The 25412-nt window shown below is 39.1% G+C and overlaps 1 protein-coding gene across 1 annotated transcript in view; it reads left to right on the forward strand.

Moving 5' to 3' along the window:
• Positions 1-25412, forward strand: part of dnah2 (dynein, axonemal, heavy chain 2) — a 72497-nt gene that overhangs the window by 20199 nt on the left and 26886 nt on the right. Inside the window, exons 24-57 of the mRNA XM_035950287.2 lie at positions 444-607; positions 871-1032; positions 1446-1549; positions 2946-3102; positions 3992-4074; positions 6333-6513; positions 6711-6849; positions 7739-7956; positions 8628-8717; positions 8864-8989; positions 9289-9399; positions 9586-9774; positions 10058-10179; positions 10397-10586; positions 10843-11023; positions 11215-11342; positions 12550-12702; positions 13443-13568; positions 14577-14795; positions 15824-15941; positions 16721-16857; positions 17288-17425; positions 17509-17667; positions 17864-18016; positions 19172-19263; positions 19472-19667; positions 21186-21410; positions 21692-21796; positions 22474-22662; positions 22972-23057; positions 23241-23371; positions 23557-23706; positions 24103-24270; positions 24506-24666. Of these exons, the coding sequence (XP_035806180.2) occupies positions 444-607; positions 871-1032; positions 1446-1549; positions 2946-3102; positions 3992-4074; positions 6333-6513; positions 6711-6849; positions 7739-7956; positions 8628-8717; positions 8864-8989; positions 9289-9399; positions 9586-9774; positions 10058-10179; positions 10397-10586; positions 10843-11023; positions 11215-11342; positions 12550-12702; positions 13443-13568; positions 14577-14795; positions 15824-15941; positions 16721-16857; positions 17288-17425; positions 17509-17667; positions 17864-18016; positions 19172-19263; positions 19472-19667; positions 21186-21410; positions 21692-21796; positions 22474-22662; positions 22972-23057; positions 23241-23371; positions 23557-23706; positions 24103-24270; positions 24506-24666 (5051 nt within the window). The remainder of the gene's footprint in view (positions 1-443; positions 608-870; positions 1033-1445; positions 1550-2945; positions 3103-3991; positions 4075-6332; positions 6514-6710; positions 6850-7738; positions 7957-8627; positions 8718-8863; positions 8990-9288; positions 9400-9585; positions 9775-10057; positions 10180-10396; positions 10587-10842; positions 11024-11214; positions 11343-12549; positions 12703-13442; positions 13569-14576; positions 14796-15823; positions 15942-16720; positions 16858-17287; positions 17426-17508; positions 17668-17863; positions 18017-19171; positions 19264-19471; positions 19668-21185; positions 21411-21691; positions 21797-22473; positions 22663-22971; positions 23058-23240; positions 23372-23556; positions 23707-24102; positions 24271-24505; positions 24667-25412) is intronic.

The raw sequence follows: 25412 nt of genomic DNA on the forward strand, positions 1-25412 counted from the left end.
TTTATAAAATAGTGGCAATTGCATTTTTTTTCTAATGCCATGAAATAAATACCTGAGATAAACTAAGGTGCTTGGTAAGATTAATGCAAAAATCTGTAATACTGTAATTTTAAAAACTTCAAAAAGCAGTTGACGAAATGTTCTTACAATTCCTAGTAGCACAATTGGAGATACTACTTGTTTAGAAATGGTCTAACTTAATCTTCTTTGTCTGTGCATATTCCAACCCGAGTGGATTGGGAGAAGTTTATAATATACATTTCTGTCTAATATTTCATACATATGCAAATCTGTATCTGTTCTTGCTGACTACTATGATATAGTATGCAAAATGTAGTATATCTGCCCTTTGTTTTTGTGTTTGGACGTATGAATATGTATGTTTCTGTGTTATTTTATATGTGTGTGTGTATCTGTCAACATTTTTGGATTTACACATAAAGGTCCATTAAAAAGTACACAGAGCACAGAGTCGGCCTTGAAGCAGATTGCAGAGATTCGCAACCAACTGGAGATGTTTAAAAAGGAAGAGACTAACATCTTTGATGGGCTGGGCTTCTTCAAAATAGAGCAGCCTTCCTCCAAAACCATGCGGACTCTGGAGAAGGTCTGAAGCTGCACTACATTTGTACTCCTAACATACTGTAGCTTTTACAGATTACAGCATAGTATTTAGCAGTTAATCCAGAGAGGACTGTTGTGGGAATTGTGATGATAAACTATTACTATGACATACAGTTGTGCAACAAAGGTCTCAGTCTAAATTCTAATACAGAATATAGTGAGTTTTGAAAGGGATCATTTTTGTTGCATATACAAGGTGTATTGACATTGGTTTGTTATTTTTGCACGTTTCTTTATGTTATACAGGACATAGACCAACTGCAGCTGGTCTGGGACATCACAGTAGAATGGAATAACAACTGGAACATCTGGAAGCTTGGCCAGTTTGCAACGCTGCAAACGGAGAACATGGAGAACACAGCTCAGGACCTGTTCAAAAAACTCCACAAACTCCAGAGAGATCTCAAGGTCAGTTCTACCACAGAGGGTTTATTATAAAGATTCTAGCTTTCAGCTACAGCATGAAGTTAATGGTTCAGCAGTAATATATTACTTGTGGCAGTTTAGGTTTTATTTTAGAAAAACAATTTGTACTAAAATCTTATATCAGTCCAGTGCAATGTAGTAGCTGTATTTTGGTCATGGACTCTGTGGGAAGCACAACATAACACTAATAATTGCTTATAATGGACACAAAGTGTAAAGAGTATTTTATTTCGATTTCTGATCCACAAACTCTGCCTAAAATGTGCTTTAGTGGCAGACAAACCTACAAGAATTGTGCTGCTATCATTAAATGCACAGCTCTTTAAATATACCACTGAGCCGCTATCACATTTACATTACACAGTAGGGGAGACAGGATTTTTGTCTGATTTCAGGATAAGGAGTGGAGCATTTTAGATGTCACCAAGAAGAGGATTGACCACTTCAGGCAGATCGTCCCTCTCATTGCTGATCTGAGGAACCCAGCCATGAGAGACAGGTACTGACTAAAATTAAAGTAACTATGTATTTGAGTATATTTAGGAACTGTTGTCTCACAGTAATTTAAGACATGGCAGGAACATAGCCGGTAAGTAATTCATGCTTTAGGGTCCTTATTAGGAATAAGATGGGATGAATGATTTATGTGCTGAGTGTGTTGTACAGGTAAAGGTCTTAATTTACAGGTTTTAAAACTTGGACTAGAGAGTTGGGCAGTGTCTCCCAGAATAAGCTTATTACTGTAGTTATTCCAGTTATTTCCTCTTGGAGTTTGTTTCCCTGCTTTCTATCCAAGATCTTCATCTGAGACTTGTTTCTTTAAGGCACACTGTCCTCTATCTGGGAGGATGGTCTGTCATTGGATGCATACACACTGCCTGTAAAGATAAGCTTCCATTTTAGAAAACACATCCCATCATGCTTTGTACTGCCTGTTGTGTCAAAATTGCACTGCCAACATATATTTGTTTGTTTTAAGGATGACTTAATTTGAGAAGAAGCCAAAAGCAAGAAAGGGATAAGTTGCTGACATTATTAGGTTTTGGAATTACTGATGCAAATTTGAGAAGGAGCCTTCCTTGACTCACTGTGCTTGGGAAATAGATATAAATAGATATAGAATTGGGTCTGACGCTGAACTGTAAAACAACCACAGGAAAGCAGCAGAAAGGGAGGGGGGCGGGGGAGCAAAACACGCTATTTGGTGGGGGCAATTAAAAAGAAGCATGTGAGAAAGACGGCAATGAATGAAAGGTTGCAGTCACTTTGTGGTCAGCATCAACTACAGCTAAGTTACCTGGTCTCAAATGAAAGCACTGCTGCTGTGATTAAAAACAAATAGAAGAGTCAGGAAGTGTTAATTGGCACAGGTTCTGCTCTGTCTCCTCTCCTTCTATACAGCCTCCTTCTTTCTCCTAGCGTCATCTGTCAGTTATGTCAGTCAGCATGCTAATGATGCTCCTGCAGAGCATAGTGAAACATCTGTCATACCCAGATATCTCTATATGTCAGCACTCTACAAATATCCTAGTTTTGTAGACCTTTTAGTACTTTAGAACATCACTATCACAGAGTTTTTTGGTCATAAGGAGAGACATTTATGACCTTAAGATAAACCTCTCTTGTGCATTCCTAGATGCTATCAAATCTGCATAATCAATGTGTGAGGATGTAACATAATGTAAAAATGTTGTAGCTGTAGTTTATCTTTACAGTACCTAATTTACTGGCGGATTATCAGTGAAGAGGTATTGGCATGTAGTAAATATGTGACACTTAACTTGCTATTAGTCATCTGGAAGGTGCAAACATTCACCCTTACTTTTTCTTCAGCTGACCTGCAGGGTAATTTGAGACAAACACTAACCTTAATTTATATGCCACCTTTCTTTCAGGCACTGGAAGCAGATCTGTGAGGAGCTGCAGTTTTCTTTAGACCCAGCTAGTGCTGAATTCACCCTGGAGAAGATCGTATCACTGCACCTTGATGAATATGCTGACAAAATCTGTGACATCTCTGGAGCCGCCAGCAAAGAGCTCCACATTGAACAGGTTGGCCTCTTTTACTTATCTAGACTGGCCCTCAGTGGGCATTTTTGTAACTTTTTTGTCTCCTTTAATTCTAACTTGGGTCTTCCCTTGGAAGTGCATAAGCAAAGTCAGCAGTGTATGAGGCTGGCTCCCTTCCATCCTGCCTTCAGACCTGCTGTTCTCTGTTCAGAACCCACTGAGGTTACATCAGTGCAGTTTATGGCCAGGCCTATGCCCACAGAAGCACAGAGCAAATATGTGCTGTGCCTTTCATACAGTTAGCACTTGCAATCTGCATGTAATTAGGGGCTAATTTACTAAATCAGCAGGTGATTGTGCAGTTAGAAATTGGAACTGCATTCCGGGTGCTGTGAGTGAAGGGGAGCCTGAAACTGAAATGACTACAAGTAATTTGATGGGACTTAGCCAGCAGAGAAAAATGATTAACCTGTCAGATTCTTAAATTGAAATGCATTAAATTTCAGAAAAATGTTTCCTTCTTAGGGGTGTGCAGCCATGTCTGTTAGTTTTGATATTCCTGATATAACTGACTTTTACTTTATAGACATATTTGTGAGGGATTGAAAGGGAAAAAAATGAAACTGTAGAACAATGTGAAAAGCATATGAGTACAAAAGAATTCCAAGAAAGAAAAGTCATACTGTGCAGAGTCAAAAAAGAGTAAAAAGAAATGTTGTCATTATGCTAATTTCTAAATGGTTCTCCATCCTTGATGAAGGCAAGCACTAGGGATCAGAACTTCATTCATGGTTGTCTGTCATTATTATTCTAGTCGTATGTACGCATCATAAGGAAGATAAAAAAAGAGCAGAAATGTTGCCCTTTCATTTAATTCGTCTTAGCAATGTCTGCTGTCTATTAACCTTATTCTTTTTGTTTGATATTAAAGGGTCTAGAGGCCATTACCAAGACATGGGAGGAAATAGTCCTGGACATTGCACCTTTCAAAGATAAAGGCTTCTACTGGCTGAGGTGAGAATGGGAGCCTTTAAGGCAGAGTTAGACAAAGAGTTTAACAAGTTACAGCCATATTAGAGGCAAAAATTCTCTCCAACAGGAGGCTTTTTCAGACAGGTATTTAACAGTGCTTCGCCAGGTTGCGAAAGTGACAATGTTCTGTCAGACATAGGTCACTTTTGGTAATGTTGTACGGCACATCATGGCACATATTGCATGAGGCTAAAGTCTTCTTACTAGAACATGATAAATGAATGTGATCACGTTCCAGGGGAATTTTGCCATTTTTTGCTGTTTTCCAAACAATCATGTTTGCTTTAGCACAAGAGTTCAACAAAACAATTCTTTGATGCAGTCACATTTTTTTGAGTGTGTGCGAGGTTATGATGATCATTAAACTGTATTGGTGGCGCTCTAACTGGAACAGGCAGCTACAGTTTTAAGCACAGGGGTGGAAAGTAGTACTTTCAAAACTTCGATGTACTGTGGTATATGTGCCTAAAAAGTCTTCTCGTGGAATGCGAAGCACACCTACATGCACTGTTGTTTCCGCTCATATAAAAGACCGCATGTAGAACAAAACGCAAATCTGGAACAATCTGGACAATCTGACATATTATCGCCCTAGTTGACCTTTTTTTAAAATAATTTTTGGGGACATACCTGTCTGAGCACTGCAGCTACTGCAGCCTGCAATGTGTGACATTTAGGGAACATTGGTGAATTGTAGTATTTATCAATAAGAAAATGTTCAGCAAGTGATGTGTTTTTCCTGAGACAACAGGGGAAGTGCGACCAAATGAGAAAGGTGGTTGCATCAGTGCTACCAGTGAAAAAGTTTGTCTGGAGCCCTGTGTTGTGTTGCCTACTACACACAACAACGTCCTGCACTGGCACATCGTAATCTGGCCCCATCTATTAATGTGACTACATATAGGACAGAGTTGTTCTGTGTTGCAAGTAATACGCAAATATTACTAGGTCTAACCAAGTAAGAATGCTGTCGCCGTGGTTGTTAATACAAAGTAACGAGGATGCTATTTTAGACAAGAAGCTGATACGCTTAGATGTCATCAGATTAATCAAAAGGAGCCTTACCATCTTCAGTATGTCTTTATCTGCATCACTCGATCCCACAGTTCAGAATAGCTCACGAATGTCAACCTGTGATGTGTCGAGCTAACTGCTTTTTTTTTTTTTTTTTTTTTTTTTTTAAAAGTCAAGTACAGATGAATGTAATGCCACTGTGGCATCTCTGTATAGTTAGGAGCTTATATGAGGCTGAGACAAGAATGGTCTGCCTGGTTGAAGAATAAAGAAGCAAGTGTGTTTGTTTGTTGTGAGAGATGAATGAGCAGAGAAGAAGTGAGAATGCGCAGGCCATCTGCTGCATATACAAACAAACTGAGTCACACCTAAAGCACAGACTAATCAGCATCCAGACAGAGGGGGAGAGGCTGCAGTCAGCCACTGGCCAACAGTAAATTTGATGGAGAGAGGCAAGGAAGGAGGGAGACAGAAATTATTTTACAATGCAACACTAATACAAAGTGAGGATGAATGAGAGGGTATAGAAACAAAACTTGTCAAACATGTAGAAATAATAAAAAGCACAATAATAAACTGATATGTTAGAATAAGGAATATTAATAACTGCTGTCTTATATGCATATAATCACAGGTGATTTCAATAAAAATTTTTTAAACTGATTTTTTGTATGAGTCAGACCTGCTCTGGCTACAGCTCATTCAAAACTAACCACCAGAGTTATCTTTTTTTTTTTTACTTTAATGCAATGACATTAGTCTGGGGGTATCTGTCAAAACAGAGCGCTGATTCAGAAAAAGACTAAGATATAAGAAACTTGACCACCTTCAGAGAAATTTTCATTTATTTTATTTTGCAATCTAGGTTTCTACAGGTTCCTGGGAATTTTTTTTTTCTTAAATTTATTCATCATATAAAATCAAATGAAGATTGTTCACATTAAATGACTTTCCCCTAAAGCTAACAAGGAGGAGTAAAACGGAATATTACACCTTACGTTTGAGTATTTTTAAAAATAGCCAAAAAAATAAATGAATAAAAATAGTGAAAGGATTAAAAAAAACAACAAAAAAGACACAAACATGTTATTAACCGCAGAAATTATGCAACCTTGTTGGAGTATAAAAAACTGTACAGTTTTACGTAATAAGCAGAAATATATCTGCTCTGACATCTATTATAACCAGCCATTAGCAGTCATATTTTCCCTCCTCGTCTCTCCTAGGAGCACGGATGAGCTCTTCCAGATCATGGACGACAATCAGGTTAGTCTGTCCACAATGAAGGCGTCTCGATTTGTCAAGGCCTTTGAGCAGGAGGTGGACCTCTGGGTACGCCAGCTGTCCCATGTGCTGGAAGTCATTGAGATGATTCTTGATTTGCAACGTCATTGGATTTACTTGGAGGTACATAAAACACACTCACGCCAATGAACTACATATTCATGGTTTGATGGTTTACTTTTCATTGTCTGTGAATATTCATTGAATGAAATACAATTATTATCGTTTGCATGCCAAAGAAGGCCATCTGGCAATCCATTGATTGATGAAAGCACAATTTAGTTGGACTGTTGGTATACTGTTTTTTTTTGTTCCCTCAGAACATTTTCCAAGGAAAGGACATTAGGGAGCAGCTGCCTCATGAGTGCAAAGACTTTGAAGATGTTAGTTGTGTTTGGAAAACCATAATGGACCGTCTCTGCAAAGATTCCAATGCCTTAAGGGGAACACACCAGCCCGGTAGGACAACATACTTAATGTTTCTGTGTCAAGAATTTGTTGTTAATAAACCTACCACAATATCCGCTTATCTTTGATGTCTTCAGGCCCTAAAATACTTTTACGAAATGTCCGGAAGAAAATGTCTTGAATTCAAGACTGAAATGTAGGTCTTAAACTTGTGTTGTTCAATGTTAAGATGGTTTTCATGCACATCGGTGTGTTGATTCTGCAACTGTTTTGAAATGTGTCTCTTATTTCATCTGCATCCTCCATATGTGATGTGTCAATATAAAAACAAAAAGGAAGCATAAGGAGTTAAATATGCTTAGAAACAGACCTGTCATGGTGGCATTTATCAAATCAGACTTACAAGTCGTCTAATTTATAATAAAAAAGTCTTTGTCAGGGTCCTATACTGCAACCAGAGTGGTCGCATTTGAGATTTTTTTGAGACTCTGTGAGTAAAAATTTCAAGTGGTCGCATTGTGCGAGGGCATGATGATAATTAAGCTGTGTTGGTGTCGCTTGTGAAAAGCAGAGTGTAGCTGCATGTTGTGTTGTCCACTAATAGAAAAGATGTAGAAAAAGTCAGTTTTATCTTGGACAAATCTGAAACTACAATGCCCTAGTTTAACTCAAAATTATTTTTGGTCACACACCTGTCTGAGCACCGCAGCTACCAAGCAGCAGCTACTGCCACCTGCAGTGTGGGGCGTTAAGGGAACATTGGTAAATTGTAGTGTTTATCGATAAGAAAATGTTCAGCAAGTGATGTGTTTTGCCTGTGAGAAGGTGGAAGGTACGACCAAATGAGAAAATTGGTCGCACCGACGCTACCAGTGAAAAAGTTAGTCTGGAGTCCTGTTTTTAGAATTGAATAAAATCTTTGGTCAACTTTGTCTTCCAGGCTTGCCAGAGAAGCTCTCGAAGATGAGCGGCAAACTGGAGGAAATCCTGAAGGCCCTGGACATGTACTTGGAGACTAAGAGGCAGATCTTCCCAAGATTCTATTTCCTGTCCAATGACGATTTACTGGAGATCCTGGGACAGTCGCAGAACCCAGAAGCCATGCAGCCCCACATGAAGAATTGTTTCGACAACATCAAGAGCCTGTGCATTGAAAAGGCAGGGGACTTAGCTAAACACACATACACTCAGTGGCAAGTGACACACTCCTGAATAAGTTGAATACATTAAGAGTAAATAGATGATTTCACTATACATGGCTGGTGTTTCTTCACCTCAACTTCTTAGCTGCAACAAATTTCTTTTTGGAACTAACTGAACTCAATATATAAAAGAGCCATTAAGCAAGCTGTATTTTATGAATGGAAAATATTCACTTGTCAATGATACATAAAAAGCTTTTCAGTGTAAGTCAATGTAGCTAAATGTCAAAACAACAAGAACCAGATAGACAAGCAAACACGTTTCTAAGGTAAGAATACTGCACTTTGTAAATACAAATTACTTCGTTACACAACTTCTTACAGAGAGAATAATGTGTGTTCTGTGCTGATACACCGGGCCTAACGTTGTAATATATGGCACTACATTATACACAGTGAAAGCACCTTTTCAGATAGAAATGTTTTTCTTGATTTTTGAAAAAATCTAGATGCTAGCATTTATGTGCAGATGCACCTGGGTTCCATTTTGCTATTTTTATGACCTCATGTCACAGTTACACTCATTTGCAAGTCAGATTTACAATTGTTTTTACGTTATACCAAATCAGAGTGGGATGGACTTGTGCACACAGAAAGCTGCCACTGTATTATGTGTGTGTTTTACAGGGGAACAATAAAGCAGCTTGGGGGATGTACTCTGCTGATGGAGAGTATGTTCAGTTCGTCTCCCAAGTGCAGCTGGGCAGACCTGTGGAGGTACAGCAGTAATGATGATTGTAATTCTAATCTGATAGGGATGTTATGGTGATAAATCTTGCAGAAGTCATGATCATACTGGTGATATTGAATAAAATAAGGAAAGGTATGATGGACAATGTGAGCAGTGTTTTGTGTGCATTTAGGTTTGGCTGTGTGATGTTGAGAAGTCCATGTGTGACACACTAAAGGAGAGTCTGAGCAACTGCCTCGTACATCTGAAGAGGACAGAAGGACCACGAGACAAATGGGTCAAAGAATGGCCGGGACAGGTGTATTTTTTCTGTCACTTTTACACCTTAAGATGAGCACCCTGCTTCTGAATCTTCATGTCTGAATAACTGACAAAAAATTTGACCTTCAGCACAAAGGAATGTGAAAATGAAGTTTTTTATGTGATTGTCTTTTTCTTCTTTGTCTATTCTGTACATATTTGACTTGGTTCAATTGACAAATCTCAAGGGCTGAACTCCAAATTACCCCTTTCTGTTTCCATGGGTTGAGGTTTTGTCACATTCTTCAAACTGAATTGGATCGTTTTTTTCTTAAATCTCTTTTCTTCCTGTTTTAGGTGACTATCACAGCCAGTCAGATCAAGTGGACCTCTGATGTCACTCAAGCACTCATGAGATGTAAGGAGAAAGGTGACAAGTCCTCGCTTAAGTCAGTGAAGAGAAAGCAGGTTTGACTCACATTTTGCCTCTTAATGAAACCTTTCTGAAAGTTCTCAGTGTATGACTAATATGATTCATTTTTTTGAAACTTTTGCATAAACTTGTTTTTATGATTTTTGCCTATTCAATTCAAGGCTGACATCCTGACATAAGAAAGCCTACATTTGAATGTTTGCTACAACCATCTCTCTCAGGTTGCCATGCTTCAGTGCTATTCAGAAATGATTCGCAACAAACTGACCGAAGTCCTGCGTCTGAAGATGGTAGCGCTGGTCACAGTGGAGGTTCATGCTCGGGATGTTATTAATAAGCTGGCCGAGGCAGGCTGCATGGATGTCAAGGGCTTTGAGTGGCTATGCCAACTGCGTCTGTACTGGGAGAAGGTAAGCTCTGAGAGTGAGGCAGGTAAGAACAGCAGACAGGAGACAGTATGGAGAAAAAGCATAGGGTTGAAAAAAAGTATAGAGAAAAAACACAAACTTTTTCCTAGCTGTTTTTTTAGCTGTTTTTTTTTTCCAGCAGATAATTTCAGTGGATGTTCTTTGTAGTTTTTGCGTGTGGTTTGTATAATAATCACAGAAATGCATGCAGAGGATATCTTTATAGATGGGATGAGTTACAGTGAGACCATCCATTTATCTTGTCTGTTTCCTTCTTTGTTTGTAGTCTCAGCCAAATGACTTATTGGGGAGCGACTGCATAATCAGACAGACCAACACGCAGTTCAAGTATGGCTACGAGTATCTGGGCAATTCGGGACGGCTCGTCATCACTCCACTCACTGACAGGTCACAAAACTTATTTTAAACATATGACATAAAAACAAACAATTGTCCTGTATTTCCATGTTGGACATTTTGTAAGTGATAAAGATAGTCTAGATTGTATAACAATAAATGTCTTTTCTGTCAGGGTTTCTATACGTGTTCATCTGTTTTTTTGATTATTGAATGGCTACCAAAGATATTCCAGTTGGAGTGAATGTCAGCGTTTGTCTCTGTCCAGGTGTTACATGACTCTGACTACAGCACTCCATCTCCACCGAGGGGGTTCTCCTAAAGGTCCAGCTGGCACTGGAAAGACAGAGACGGTAAAGGACTTAGGCAAAGCTCTCGGCATGTACGTCATTGTGGTCAACTGTTCTGAAGGATTGGACTACAAATCCATGGGACGCATGTATTCTGGCTTGGCACAGGTAGGAAGCAGCTGTGATGATGAGAATAACTATGGTAAATGCTAAAACTGTGTTGAGTTATTGTGTCAGTTGTGAAATATATTCTGACACCTAGGACTTATAGTTACAGCCTGCATGCAGCTCTGCATCCGTCTCATCACCAAGTTTGAATTACTGATGACATAGATGTTAACATATGTATGCAATACAATGTTAAACAAAAAATTGTTTTCCCTCGGTCTCTCTATGTGCATTTTCTTGTGTCCACCCTGAACAGACAGGAGCGTGGGGATGCTTCGATGAGTTCAACCGTATCAATATTGAGGTGTTGTCGGTGGTGGCCCAGCAGATCCTTTCCATTCTGTCTGCCCTCTCAGCTGCAAAGTCCAAGTTCCATTTCGAAGGACAGCACATACAACTGGTCTCCACATGTGGCATCTTTATCACCATGAATCCAGGTGCATCAACACTTTTATGTCACCATTTGTTGGAGATAAAATGTGAAACATGAACAGCCAGAGCAAAAGGGAACTATGTTGCATGAGTAATTTGAGATGTTTCCACTTAAATATTTTTTTCTGTCATGAAAACCTGTTATAATTGTCTGTTTCAGTATTTGTAATCTGTTTTCTCCATGTATTTTTGCTAGGATATGCTGGTCGCACTGAGCTTCCTGACAATCTGAAGTCCATGTTCAGACCTGTCGCCATGGTGGTACCAGACTCTACTCTGATTGCTGAGATCCTACTTTTTGCTGAGGGCTTCAACAACTGCAAGGTACTACCAGTGTACAGAACTTGGGTACTGGTAATATGTTGGAAAAAGAGAGTAGAATGGAAAAGATGAAAGAAGAAAACAGTGCCAGTAAAGCTTACTAAGGCTGAAGGGTATTCTTAGTTGAAGATAGTAGGCTTTTGTTCTACGCGTTATGCATATTGGACATACACAAATATGGTGCCTTTGTTGTTTAGTTCAACAACAATCTGACTAGGTTCTTTCTTTATTCTGCTTGAATGATTTTGAGTGAGAGTTTGAGCAGTAATCTTGTAAACCTGCTTAAAAACAGGATGCTGATGTGCATTAACAAAAAAATGCAATTTAGTGTATCCAGGAACATCAAGCTTTTGCATTATTCTATGTGACTGTCATGAAACCACACTTCAAGTTCATTTTTCTCATATTTTAGTAACAAGGTCTTGTCTGTATAGTGGATGTATCCGTGTAATGAATTCTGCCTTGTGCACAGCTCTGAATATGCACTGATTTTTAAAGTGCAGCTTGTTGAAATATCACAGCCTTAATGAAACATCCCCACTACTTTTATGTGAAGAGCTCAGGCAATCGGCAGATGACACTGAGTTCCTCTGCACTGATAAAGATGCAATGTAATTAAATCATTCTGCTTGAATCTTCATACTAGTGAACAACTTTCATGTTTTTTTAATGTTCATTAAGTTCTTGTTATTTTACTGTATATACCATGTGAAGTGGTTTTGATATATAGTTTTACTCCAGAGCTGTTTCTTGCACTTTTAAGCAGTATAGGTTGGTCTGGGATCGGAACTGGGGCAAGACCAAACCTCTTTCAGCATAATTGAGAAATGAGAAACATTTTTTCATCACGTGGATTTGTGCTTGTCTTTTAATGAAGTTCTGCTACTGTATATACATACACAAACAAAGGATTGAACGACTACAGCAGGCAGGGCCAAATTGAGTTGAGGTTCACACATTGTGTTAACCTGATTTCCCTGCAGCATGAAGAATACACAGATGGGCACACACATGCTCGGCAAACATTATGGCCTTGTGCTGTGATAGAAGTTGGCTGCATGGTGGTTGAACAGATGTGTAATTTAAGTGGCTCATTTTAAACTGCAAATTTCAATCTAATATATCCAAAACTGACTTTTAACATTCTCTTTTCTTTATTTTTCTTTCTTTTTCTGTCTTTGTTACTTTATGTCTGTCTTTGTCCTAATAGCTCCTCGCTAAGAAGGTGTTCACGCTGTACTCCCTGGCAGTGCAGCAGTTGTCTAAACAGGACCACTATGATTTTGGTCTTCGTGCACTCACCTCCATGCTTCGCTTTGCTGGAAAGAAGCGCCGCTCTTGCCCCAAAGTTCCTGATGAAGAAGTAGGTCTCTCTGCCTGCGTCTCTCTGTCTCACTCACACAAAATAGACTTGTTAATAAATGCTTTATAGGACCCTTAAACATATAGAATTTGCAAACTCCTAAAATGTTTTAAAAACAGTATGTAAGTAAAGCAAACCAGGTTAAGGAATTCCATAGCCAATTCTGTAAGTCTGTTCTTAAGCAGTTGTCGGGTCACTTAAAGAAGTTTGTGCTGCTGTAGTCATTTTTCCTGTCTGTACTCACCATTAAGAGATCACTTTTTTAATGTGCTTCCATTGCAACTGCCTGGGAACAGAATGTAATGTTTGCGATGTACAAAAATGTCCAAAATTTACGTGATTGTTGCTAACAGAGACTTTAGCAGCCCGAGTCCATCAATAGGCACATCAAACCATGAAGGTGTCTCTTTAAAATGATTTTTTTAATATGAAATTTTCCATTACTGTTACTGTCCCTCCACTGCAGCTTAGCAACAAAGTGGTGACTTTTGAAACACAAAGAATGAATTTCAAACCAAAAAGACTACAACTTACTTATGAATTTCATAGTAGGAAGTTGCTGTGACTGCATGAGCGGAAAATAGAATCCACGCTGCACTGTCATCTCTCTTTTGGTTTCCTGTCCTGACAAGTACAATATTAAATCACAGAACACCCAGCACCTTCAAGTTTACCTGAACTAACTGTCCTTTCCTTTCTAGTAAACTAAGCTCTAAGCACTAGTATATCTCTGTCCTCAGATCCTGCTGATGGCTATGAAGGACATGAACATTGCTAAACTGACCTCGGCTGACGTGCCACTGTTTAATGGGATCATCCAGGACTTATTCCCTGCTGTGGAAACCCCTGTTGTTGACTATGGCCAGGTAAGTTGATCTACATCAGTCGTCAATATCAGTTTTCTGTGAAGAAGCAGTAATGAAAAACTAGACTTTATCAATATGGGCTGGTTTCAGCAGAGTATACCAATAAAGATGATCTGGTTTTAAATATCAAAATGCTTAATTAATTGGTATTTTGCTATACCAAATAATAAGTAGGTCATTATTTTTTCATTTCTGCTTGACCACTGGCTATGTCCCTGAAGAGAGAGCTTCTGATTGTGTATTTTTATTCATTTAATATAATTTTTGATCCAGTGTGGCACCTCCTATTTTTCACCTCCTATTTTTTTTTCTTTAATATTCTGTGTGAAGTTTGATCTGACTAAGCAAGAATCTTTTAAAGGGATGCATCCCGGTATAGACCCAGCTAAAGTTTGCCTGCTGAGTATAAGCACGTACGTATTAATTATGTATGTCCTATTCGTTTGTCAGGGTTGTTCCACCAGTATTATCGAATGAATTCATCACTAAGCTAGAAGATTACTAGCCATCTGTTCTGACAGGCTCCACCGGTTACCCATTTTCATCATTACCTGAAGTGGAGATGCATTTCCGAATTCAACACTTCCTGTTCAATTCAATTCATTTCTTTGTGTCTGTTTGTCAGTCCTCTGCCTGTCTGTCACTTCGGCACCTTAGGCTGAATCAGTGTACCTCTTATATGAGGATAGAGCAAAAAAATATAGACGTTTGTTATCCTGCTTACCTGTCATTATTAGTTTGGTTTGCTTGGCTGCAGCAAAATCTGGTATAGCCTGCTGATTGGACAGACAACTCAAACTGGGCAAAAACAAGTGGAAATGTCGGAAGAATATTTTATGCTGCATTTCTGTCTTTGCTTGTATGTGCAAGAGAAAATTGTAGGTCAGGTACTGTTCACTACTGCGAGATTATCTCAGTAGTATGTAGTCGTCTATACATTTGCAGTATCACACAATATGTCACCAGTGATTGACCCTCTTTCTATCTTTTGCTGTTATTTCCCCGTAGTTAAAGGAGGTCATTGAGGCAGAACTCCGTCAGAGCGGCTTGCAGGTGACTCCTTTCACCATGACCAAAGTCATCCAACTTTATGAGACCAAAAACTCTCGACACTCCTCCATGCTGGTGGGCAAGACAGGCAGCGGTAAGAGTGTTACCTGGAGGACGCTGAAGAATGCTCTCACTGCCCTGCACCATAAGGGAGTGCCTGAGTTTCAGCTTGTCCAGGTTGGTATAGACAAATATGAAAACCCTGTTTTTGTGGCTAATACTCCTGCTTTAAACAAACAAATGTTTATGTGTAAAATCTGCTCTAAAATCCTGTTATTTTCAATTCTCCACAAAAATGTCTTTTTGTTTGTGAGCAATTGAACTACTTCTATATTTGCTAGCTGTAGAGGGCTTAAATATGTAGATACACTTGCCAACAAATACAAAGCGCTTCAGCTATTTTACTGCTGTGGTTTTTTACTGTATTTGCTTCTTTAAATTTGCACTCAGACATAGATTAAGTGTCTGGTTTGGTGAATATGTTTACATTTGTTACAAAACTGCTTACAGTAGAGAGCTAGCAGTGAGTGTAACCAGAGTGGCATTGCACACCCTAATAAGTAAAATCTGTTCACTTCTCGGGGTGTTTCTGTCACTGTTCATAGGGTAGACTTTATATAAAGATGGGTGCATCCAATTGACTTGTTGACTCCAGGTCAGGCATGTTAATCTAGTCAGTCACACATCCAAACATACCTCTTTTTAAAGTCTAATATCTACTCAACAATGGAATTATTTTCAACATGGCCACCAAAACACTCATCAGAAGGATTGAATTTGCCTGACATGACTTGGAAATATTGAGTCTACTGGAGCCTGTATCTACGTTGGCTTCAGTTTCAATCTGAGGTTGCCTCGGTTCATACACTAGAAGTAGTCAAAAAGTCCTGAAACTCACGTTGTACCAATGTTTCTACAATTATTTCATGCATTTGTGAACCCTGATCAGAGGTGTAAAATATTATATATTCAGAACAAAAATGCACACGGCCAAATAAAGTCCCTTTCGAATCACAGATCTAACCTCTAAAACTACCCTCTGTTTTTCAAATTTACATATTCAGATGTTTTTCCGTTAACAGTCATGCATAAAAATTGCTGGAATGTTGTTCATCAGTGTTATTGTTTGTAAATGACAGTCTATAACTATGATGTGCCATTGTCATGCCCTTTTTTTCCCCTTTCTTTGTTCCTGTGCAAACCAGGAGTATCCTCTAAATCCCAAGGCAATGAGTCTGGGAGAGCTTTATGGAGAAAATGATCTGTCTACTAACGAGTGGAGTGATGGAGTTCTGTCTTCCCTCATGAGAGCAGCATGTGCAGGTGCTAAGATGAAAAACACACACTGATGTTCCCCACTGTATTGTAGAAACATATCGGGGAAAGAATTCTTTCTTTGCCTGCAACCCATTCGCACAATGTGAAAAAGAGGGTTTTTTGGAATTCTTATCTGATTTGTTTGGTAACTTATATTATATCTGTTTTTACAGACAGTGCATCTAAAATTGTTAAGGAAATGTCCTTTGTTTCACAATGCATACTGCCACTGTGGAAGTCAATATATCTATGTTGCTGTGCTGTGAATATATCCATTTTACCTGGGGTTCACTGAATTACAAACAGATGGAATTTCATTTATCAGGATGCACTAGACCCACAGGCGTCTATTTGTCATCATTGTAATCATTATAAATTTTGACTAAACACACAAAAAGCCCAGGCGGAAATTTTAGATATTAGGTTGCTTTGTTCTTTCTTGCCAGTGATTTGGGAAGCAGTTGAAACTTTTGGGAAAATAGTTCATAAATCTTGCACACAAAGCTATGTGATTTACATAGTATTATATTGCCAGGTAATACAAACACAGACACAAAATAAATATAGATTTGAGGGTTTTCTTGATAATTTTTAAAAACACAAGTCTAAAAGTAGAAATACAATAATTTCTTTTTTATATAAAAATGTGAACTGGCAAGGGTGCACAGACAAATGATTCCTCCTGTTTTGAAATTGTTAGCACAATAAATACTACACTGTGAACCAATGTTTGCATGCCACATGACTCTGTCTGTCACACACTGCATCTCTTCTCCAAACTTAAGATGAGAAACCAGATGAGAAGTGGATCGTGTTTGACGGGCCTGTTGACACGCTGTGGATAGAGAGCATGAACTCAGTTATGGATGACAACAAGGTGCTCACACTCATAAATGGAGAGAGAATCTCCATGCCGGAGCAGGTGAGAAAGAACAGACAACTAGACTGATGTCCGCTTTTCACAACAGACATTTTCTGACTTTTTGAAATAGGAACAACACTGTTGTCAAAAGTAACATTTATGATTTCTCTGTTCTATTAAAGTGCCTCAGTCAGCCTTGACAATGTAACAGTGAGCCAGCGATGTTTTCAAACAGTTTGCAAATAGAAAGCAGTGAATATCCTTTTGTTGTGCGGCAACTGAAAGGCAAAAGCCTTGACTGTTTTAGATTCTGTCTAATAAATCCATCATATTAAAAATGCAAAGACAGGATAAGATTAATAGGCTAAAATTGAGAGGTTGTATTCGAGAGGTTTGATCCTTTTTGTTAACATACTGCTATGTCCTCTCTGGACAGACTGAGAATAAGTATGAATGTGTGTGATCAATAGTATGCATTCTTTTGTCATAGGTGTCTCTTCTGTTCGAAGTTGAGAACCTTGCAGTGGCCTCTCCAGCTACAGTGAGTCGCTGTGGAATGGTCTACAACGATTATACCGATCTGGGATGGAGGCCTTTCGTTCAGTCCTGGCTGGACAAGCGACACAAAGTATGATGAAATTTTTAAGAAAGATATTGTGGAACATAAGTACACTATTACAAGCAATTTTAATTTTCTTCTTCTCTCTACAGGCCGAAGTGGAGCATTTGAGGGGTCTGTTTGAGAAGTATGTAGAGAGCACAATGACCTTTAAGAGGAACAACTGTAAGGAGCTGATCCCCATCACTGAACTCAACGGCGTCACCTCTCTCTGCCGCCTCTATGACTCCCTGGCTACATCCAGCAGTGGGGTATGACAAGTACAGTGAAAGGTCTAAGTTGTCTGAGTTGCTGAAATAGTTCATCTTAATGGCATTTTGGTGTTACTGACATTGAATTATTAAGCTCCACCTCCTTACTCTAGCACCTATGTCCCAAAACAAATACAATACATTGAGAAGCATTTACAGTGTGTAAAGTTTGATTTTCTTTTCCCTCTTTCCTCAGGTGGATACATCAGACAAAGAAAACCTGGGTAAGATGGTGGAACTCTGGTTCATCTTCAGCCTCATCTGGTCCATCTGTGCATCTGTTGATGAAGATGGACGCAAGAAGATGGACAACTTCCTACGGGAGACAGAGGGCACCTTCCCTGGCAAGGTCCTCTGGAGAGCATATTTGTTTACACACTAAGACATACAAAGTCTGTTACTAACTGACATTGTCTCCCCTCATTAACTTGAATCCTTAACCAGTCTTAAGTGAACTTTGGGTTGCACCTGAACTATTTTTGCAAAATGAAAAACAGTAATAATAAGGCATGTAGGGCTACCAGAGCTATTTGTGTCTGAGTAACTTTAGCAGATTTTCAGGCTATACTACATATACAAGAATACAGAGATAGGGAAGACTGGCATAAAAAAAGTTAGTTTCCCAACAACTGCTAGAGATCATCTCGAGGTGACCTGTTAGCATTATGGTTTGACCTCCTGCAAATCCAAGTGATGCATCTTCATGTATTACATACTTTCTCTGACAGTCAGGAATAAATAAATGGCATTAATTAGGGATGCATGATTTAGATTTTTTTCTTATATCTGACCTTATTTTGGCTGATTACCAATATTGATATATGCACATATTTTTTCTGTTTAATTGCTGGGAGCATCAGGTCTCTCTTGTAGTAGAATTAACATATTATTTTTATGCCTATTTTTATCATGTTGGCCCCCTGGCAGATGCAGACATAAATTGTAGTGCTATCTAAATGTATATGTTCTCTAAGCAAAACAAGGAAGCCACTTTAACTTACTTGCAAAATGTGCAATATTTATTTTTATGTGGCATCTTTAAAGAAAACAGTTAACATTTTGCCCAGCAGGTGTCATCTGTCTGTCAGTGTTCATTTAGGGCTGATGCCAAGCCTTTAACTTAGTTTAACTGATTCTGATGATGATGCAGATTTCATATACATCCCTGAAATGAAACACAAAAGTTGATACTGCAAATATTGCTTGACACGAAGACATCTTGAGTGTTTAAACAATAAAAATTTTAGGAAGCCGATTTTATGCCCAGTCATACCCAAAGACAAACACAGCATCTTTCTGCAACCATTGTAATAACTATAAAGCAATATTAATATGATTGATATGTTGTTTTAGACATGTAAGGCTGGTTGAATTTATGTAAGCATTTGAAGCACACCAGAGGGAAGATGCTAATTACTTCATCGACACTTTCCACCACCAAACTGAGTACATCTGCATTAGCAGGCAGAAACATTCTCTGAACTTTTTCTATGAACTCTTTCAGGACACGGTTTATGAGTACTATGTGGATGAAAAAAACAAAACCTGGGCTCCTTTTGAAGACAAACTTCCAAAAGGCTGGCGCTATAAGGCTTCGTAAGTAACCAGGTGTTCCTATGTGCTAGTGTTAGTTGCTAGATGTGTGTATATATATATATTTGGGAGTGTGGAATTTATACCTAGTTCTGTTGTGCATTGTGTCATTTCACTTTGCTTTTAAAACTGAATGTGTGCCAGAGGTATCGAGGTGTGAGCTATATCTAATACCTGTAGTTACCTACATCTCTCCCTCTTTTCTCCACAGTGCTCCATTCTATAAGATCATGGTTCCAACAGTGGACACAGTTCGCTACAACTTACTGGTCAAGGCTCTGGTGTTGAATCAGTACCCAGTGCTCCTTACTGGGCCGGTGGGCACTGGCAAAACTTCAGTGGCACAGAGTGTCCTGCAGGGCTTGGATGACAAATGGACTTCCCTCACTATCAATATGTCCTCACAGGTTGGTGCTTTCCATGTTGTGTGTATTGGTGCATGTCAGACATATGTTCCTGTTCTCCGTGGTTTAATTTGGTCTTTTATCATTTGTTAGTCCCTTTTTGCACGTGTGTCTGCCAGCTAATCTTTCTACAAAAGTCATAATTAGAATAGGATTGGTTTAATAATTCTTTGTAACTCTTGGCTGTTTTCAGTAAAGAGAAGGATAGGATACAAGACTATAATATGGATTTATATAATGAACATTAAAAGTTCATTAGGCTGCAACATGTCATAAAGCTGCCACATACACGTACTATAATTACTCGGCCAAGGAGGCAGAGCCTCCTTTCTGATTCTAATTCTGATAACTTGATGAACCGCCGTCACTTACAGCTTGACAGACATACAATGCAGTCACTTAAACGTGTTGAGTACAGTTTGTGTGTGTGAGTGTGTCAGCCTCCATCCAACCATGTGACATTTGTAAGTAGCCTCCATTTGAGCTTCATTACAATCAGAGTAAAGTCATGAGTTGTTCTGAGCCCCTGCAGTCAGGTTGAATACTGCTGAGTAGCTCTGATGACAAGGGAGCTAGAGATGATGGCAACTCAACACCACCCCACACCTCCACATCAGCATTATTACCGTGCCCCTATATCCTCTTTTTTCACTGTGACCACCAAGCTTTACCAGGCAACAACTCTGAGCAGAGACTGTTCTATCTTGGCAACTCTCCCTCTCACTAAAGGTATGGCAGCAGACTGAATACATGTCCAGGAAAAATGACTCTTTCCCCTTTCTAAGGTCATAATGGCCTCTAGACAGGCAGACGTTGCAGGAGATTAGATATTGTCTATTCTGACGTGATTAAGCAGACTTGTTGTCTCCATATTGGTATGTAATCTAAATCTGATCTTCTCCCAACTGCAATATATACCTGAAGATCGAAGAGAATCCTCTGAACTGATGCTGGCATTGCTGCATGCACTGCTGTTTTGTTGGTGTCACTTGGTGTCAAAAGGTAATTGAATCAAGGGGTCTAGGTAGGCAGGAAAAGGTAAGAGATGAGAGATCTGGAAAACAGTTGCAAATAGCAAAGGTGCGACAACAAAAGGTAAGAGGGGGATCTGGCAGACAGTATCAAATATCTAACATTTTATTGTTGATAAAAATCACTAAAGTTGCAACAGATTGATATTCCATGAGCAAATAATTGTGGCTCTGAGATGTTCATTCTCACCACAAGCACCGACTTTTCACAAGACAATCCATAATTCGCTTTGAAGTGCTTCATTTCTCACCTTTTTTGCACGTGTCCACCCACTTCATTTGCTCTGTACTTTGAACCAAGATATCCCACAGATGCACCAAGCAAATTTCAAGGTCAGGAAATTAACAGTCAGAGCGCTGCCCTTATTGTTTTCAGCCAACTTCATTACCACATTGTAAATGGTGTTTAAAAAGATGTCTGCCTCTAAAGAAACATAGGTAACATTTAATCTTTATTTTTGTGTCTTTCAATGTCTCTGCCACTGTCCAGACCAGCTCTAACACCATCCAGGCCATTGTAGAGAGACGAGTAGAGAAGAGAACCAAAGGATTGTTTGTGCCGGCAGGTGGGAAGCGCCTGTTGTGCTTCCTGGATGACCTCAACATGCCAGCTCATGACCTCTTTGGCTCTCAGCCACCACTGGAGCTGCTACGCTTCTGGATTGACTATGGCTTTTGGTATGACCGCCAGAACCAGAACCAAAAATTTGTCAAGGTGAGGGAGGGACTTATGATGAATGAATGAGTGAAGTCTGTGTTAAAATATGTGAGATTGACATAGTAGAATTCTTCTGCCTTTTCTTTAATCACTTCTAGATGGCATGAATATGTGAAATTGTTTATATTTTTGGGGAGTTTGTTTAGTTTTTTCCCCCATAGAAGTGTGTTACTAAGAGGCCTCTAAACTGCAGTTTTCTCTCTCTCTCTCTCTCTCTGTGTGTGTGTGTGTGTGTGTGTGTGTGTGTGTGTGTGTGTGTGTGTGTCTGTCTGTCTTAGGACATGTTCTTGCTGGCATCCATGGGACCCCCTGGTGGAGGGAGGACTCACATCTCCTCCCGCTTCCAGAGTGGATTTAACCTCATCAATGTGACCTTTCCTAATGCAAGTCCTGCTGAATATATCTCATCTTCTTTCCTGTCCTTCTCCTGCCCTCATCTCAGATACATAAGATATGAGAAATACCTAAGATTTTTAAAATGTGTCATTATATTTTTATCATTTAGCTAAAAGAGACACTTTACAAGGATCTCTATTTTTTTCTGCCTTATTCTGACTTCTGTTGCCTTGGTACCCTAAGCACCCCTTCTAGTTTACGCTCTCCTTGTTGTTCGCCTTGTTTTGTTGCATTTGGCACATATGTACTTTCCTGGCTGAGCCACATCTCAATCAATGCCTACTTTCAGTATTTTTCAATTATTTGATAAATTGTAATATCTGGCTCTGTCCTGTCACACTTCAGGTTTTCAGCATTTGCTTGTTTATTGTTCGCTCTCTCCACCTTGTTTTCTGTTGCTGCAAAAAACAAAAATAATTTTGATTTTGAAAATGGCTGGAGCCAGATTGCATTCTGGATGCAAACACTTGACGTTTGAATTGCTTTGCCTTTTGTATGTGCAAAGTGCACAAGATGGAAGGAAATCTTTACATCTCTATGAAAATTGGTCTTCTGTTTTTCTTTCTCTTGACCACTTTGAAGTCTTTCTATGTTATTGACCTGGCTGAGGATAATGTTTACAAGATGTACCAAACTTGAACAAAGCTGCCCCATCTGCATGCAGGAGTCCCAGATCAAGTGCATCTTTGGTACCATGATCAAAGAAAAGCTGCAGGAGTTCAAGGAGGAGCTGAGGCCCATTGGAGAGGTTCTGACTCAGGCCACTTTGGATCTGTATGATGCTGTCGCTGCTTGTTTTCTTCCCACTCCAACTAAGATACACTACATCTTCAACCTCAGGGATATCTCCAAGGTACAACATATGTAGAAAAATATGGATTGAGACATTAATTCCAAAGCATGTTCATGCTGAACATAGACTGCATACCTGTATACGACCCAAAATGTTTTTTAATAAAAATTCTAAAGCCACTAAACCTCACATAGATAATTCAGGATAACCAATATATACCTGTGGTAACACACTTAGTTTCTTGAGTTAAACTGAAGGCTTATTTAACTGAACTTGTTCAGGTACAGTTGCCTTGAGGTTATTTTAATGAACAAGAAAAACATTCACAAATGACAGTGTTAGATGATTTGTATCTTGTTTGTCCTGTAGGTGTTTCAGGGCCTTCTCAGAGCTGACCCAGACTTCCAGTACACCACAAACAGCCTTACTAGACTGTGGATTCACGAGTGCTTTAGGTAAACAGAAATGTTTCTGTAATCAAATCCCTCAGTCATCTAGCTTATTTACTGTAGTTCTAGCTTTATTATGGAAGCTGAAATGGCTTTCTAATTTGCTTTACATGAGCCAAAATGTACAGGTGCTTTTGTCATTTATGTAGTAGATAAGCTGTGAATAATACCATGTTCTGTTCATTCCAGGGTCTTTTCAGATCGACTTGTAAATCGCAGTGACATGGATACCTTTGTTGCTTTGTTGGGGGAAAAACTGGGTTCAATCTTTGACCTGACATTCCACAGCATCTGCCCAAATAAGCAACCACCTATATTTGGTTTGTGCATTACCGTACACACTCATGCATGCACACAGCATGTCTATGTCTCCCCAAAGTGTGTAAAATACTCTCACAGATAAGGTTTCAGATTGGTAATGGACTGTGGTATTAGCATTACACCATTATCAGTCCAAAAGGTATGTATATGTTTATGTGTCTTGATTTCTTTGTGTGTATGTCAGGTAATTTCATGAATGAATCTTCTGTCTATGAGGACCTAATGGACATAAAGGGTGTCAAGAAGTTCATGGAAACACAGCTGGAGGACTATAACCTCACACCTGGCGTAGTGCCCATGAGCCTGGTGCTCTTCCGAGATGCCATCGAACACAGTAAGTCTGAAAACACAACATGTGCATCCACCCACACCCTTGTGCACATATTTAAAGGAGCAATATGTTGATGAAATTGTCCCAGCGATGATTATTTCGCTTTTAGTTCACTGTAACATTTCCAGTGGGTCTGATGTTCACAGACAGCAAGTTGCCTGTGCTTTTAATGGATTTGGCTAAGGTGTATGCAAACTTTTGACTTGAACTGCAAATTTCACATTGATTTTGTCACACAAACAATAATGTTCAAGCAACGCAGTATGAAGACAATTTATATGAATATTTGTGTAAAGATGTGTTCATTAGACAGGCCGCATACAGTGTGACTTTAGGAATGAATAAAGAATTTGAGATGACATTTATGATGTGTGTAATCCTTTTGTTTTCCCATCGCAGTAACCCGTGTTCAACGGGTCATCAGTCAGCTCAGGGGCAACATGCTGCTGGTTGGTGTTGGGGGTTCAGGTCGACAGAGCCTGTGTAAATTAGCCGCCTACATCTGTGAGTACAAGGTGTTTCAGGTGGAAGTCACCAGGCAATACCGCAAACAGGAGTTCAGAGAAGGTGAGCTCAAACACACAAGCATTACATTTACTGATATTTGATGGAAAAGCATGACTTTGTCCAGCACCTTCTGCGTTGAAATGATTTGTTTGTCTGGAAATTCAAATATAGCAGATTGGCTGATTTGCCTGAAATTGGTTCCTGATATATTCCCTTTGTATCATGAGTCCTTCATTACTCTGTCAGTCAGCTACAGTACATTCACAATAAGTGATTTTTCTGTATTTGCTTTCAGACATCAAGAAGCTGTACCGTTTGACTGGAGTGGACAACAAGCCCACAGTGTTCCTTTTTAATGACACCCAGATCATCGAAGAATCCTTTCTAGAAGATATCAATAACATCATGAGCTCTGGAGAGGTGCCTAACCTCTACAAGCAGGATGAGTTTGTTGAGGTCTGTATTTTCTTCAAATCGTGTTGGACTCAAGCATTCGCCTCTCTGTCCTGTCTATTTTCATGCCTTTTTGCATGCTTGCAAATTTGTTAAAGCCAACAGGGAACACACAAGTAGTTTAAATTCTAACCAAAGGGCAGTTGTAAGTCAGTTTAAACCTAAGTCTATCAAAATTATTTCATCAGTCTCTGACACTGGCTTGCTGAGGTTTTGACTAAAATTTTGACAGCCGCAGGAGTCTTTCATGTAATGCTCTTTTGAATTACTCATACTGATGGAAATGGAATTCACATCTGAGCTTTGACAAGGCCATCCCATAAATCTGCATTTCCTCTTTTTTTGAGCCATTCCTCTGTGAATTTGCTCTTGTGCCTAGGATCATTATCCTGAAAATCCACTTCTGATCCAACTTTCAGACAAATGGCCTCACAATATCTTCAAGCACTCTTTGATACGATGCAGAATTTGTAGTGGAATCAGTTAGTTCACACTACAATAATTATTGAAAAATTTCACCACTAGTAGATGATTTTTCTTAGAGTGATTTGTTTCAATTTTTTGGAGATCTTTTTAGAACTTTTGCCAGACTCAAAGGCATCCACAACCTTTTAGGCCTTAGCTTTTTAGGTCTTGTCATGATGTTACACACATTCCAATTGTTGGTTTCTATGGAAGTCAGAATCATTTGCACATCATTTGAACTCCTATTTCTAATTAAGTATTTAAAGGTGTGATCAACGTTTTTC

Source organism: Amphiprion ocellaris, chromosome 23, assembly GCF_022539595.1.
Source record: "Amphiprion ocellaris isolate individual 3 ecotype Okinawa chromosome 23, ASM2253959v1, whole genome shotgun sequence".
NCBI classification, from domain to species: domain Eukaryota; kingdom Metazoa; phylum Chordata; class Actinopteri; family Pomacentridae; genus Amphiprion; species Amphiprion ocellaris.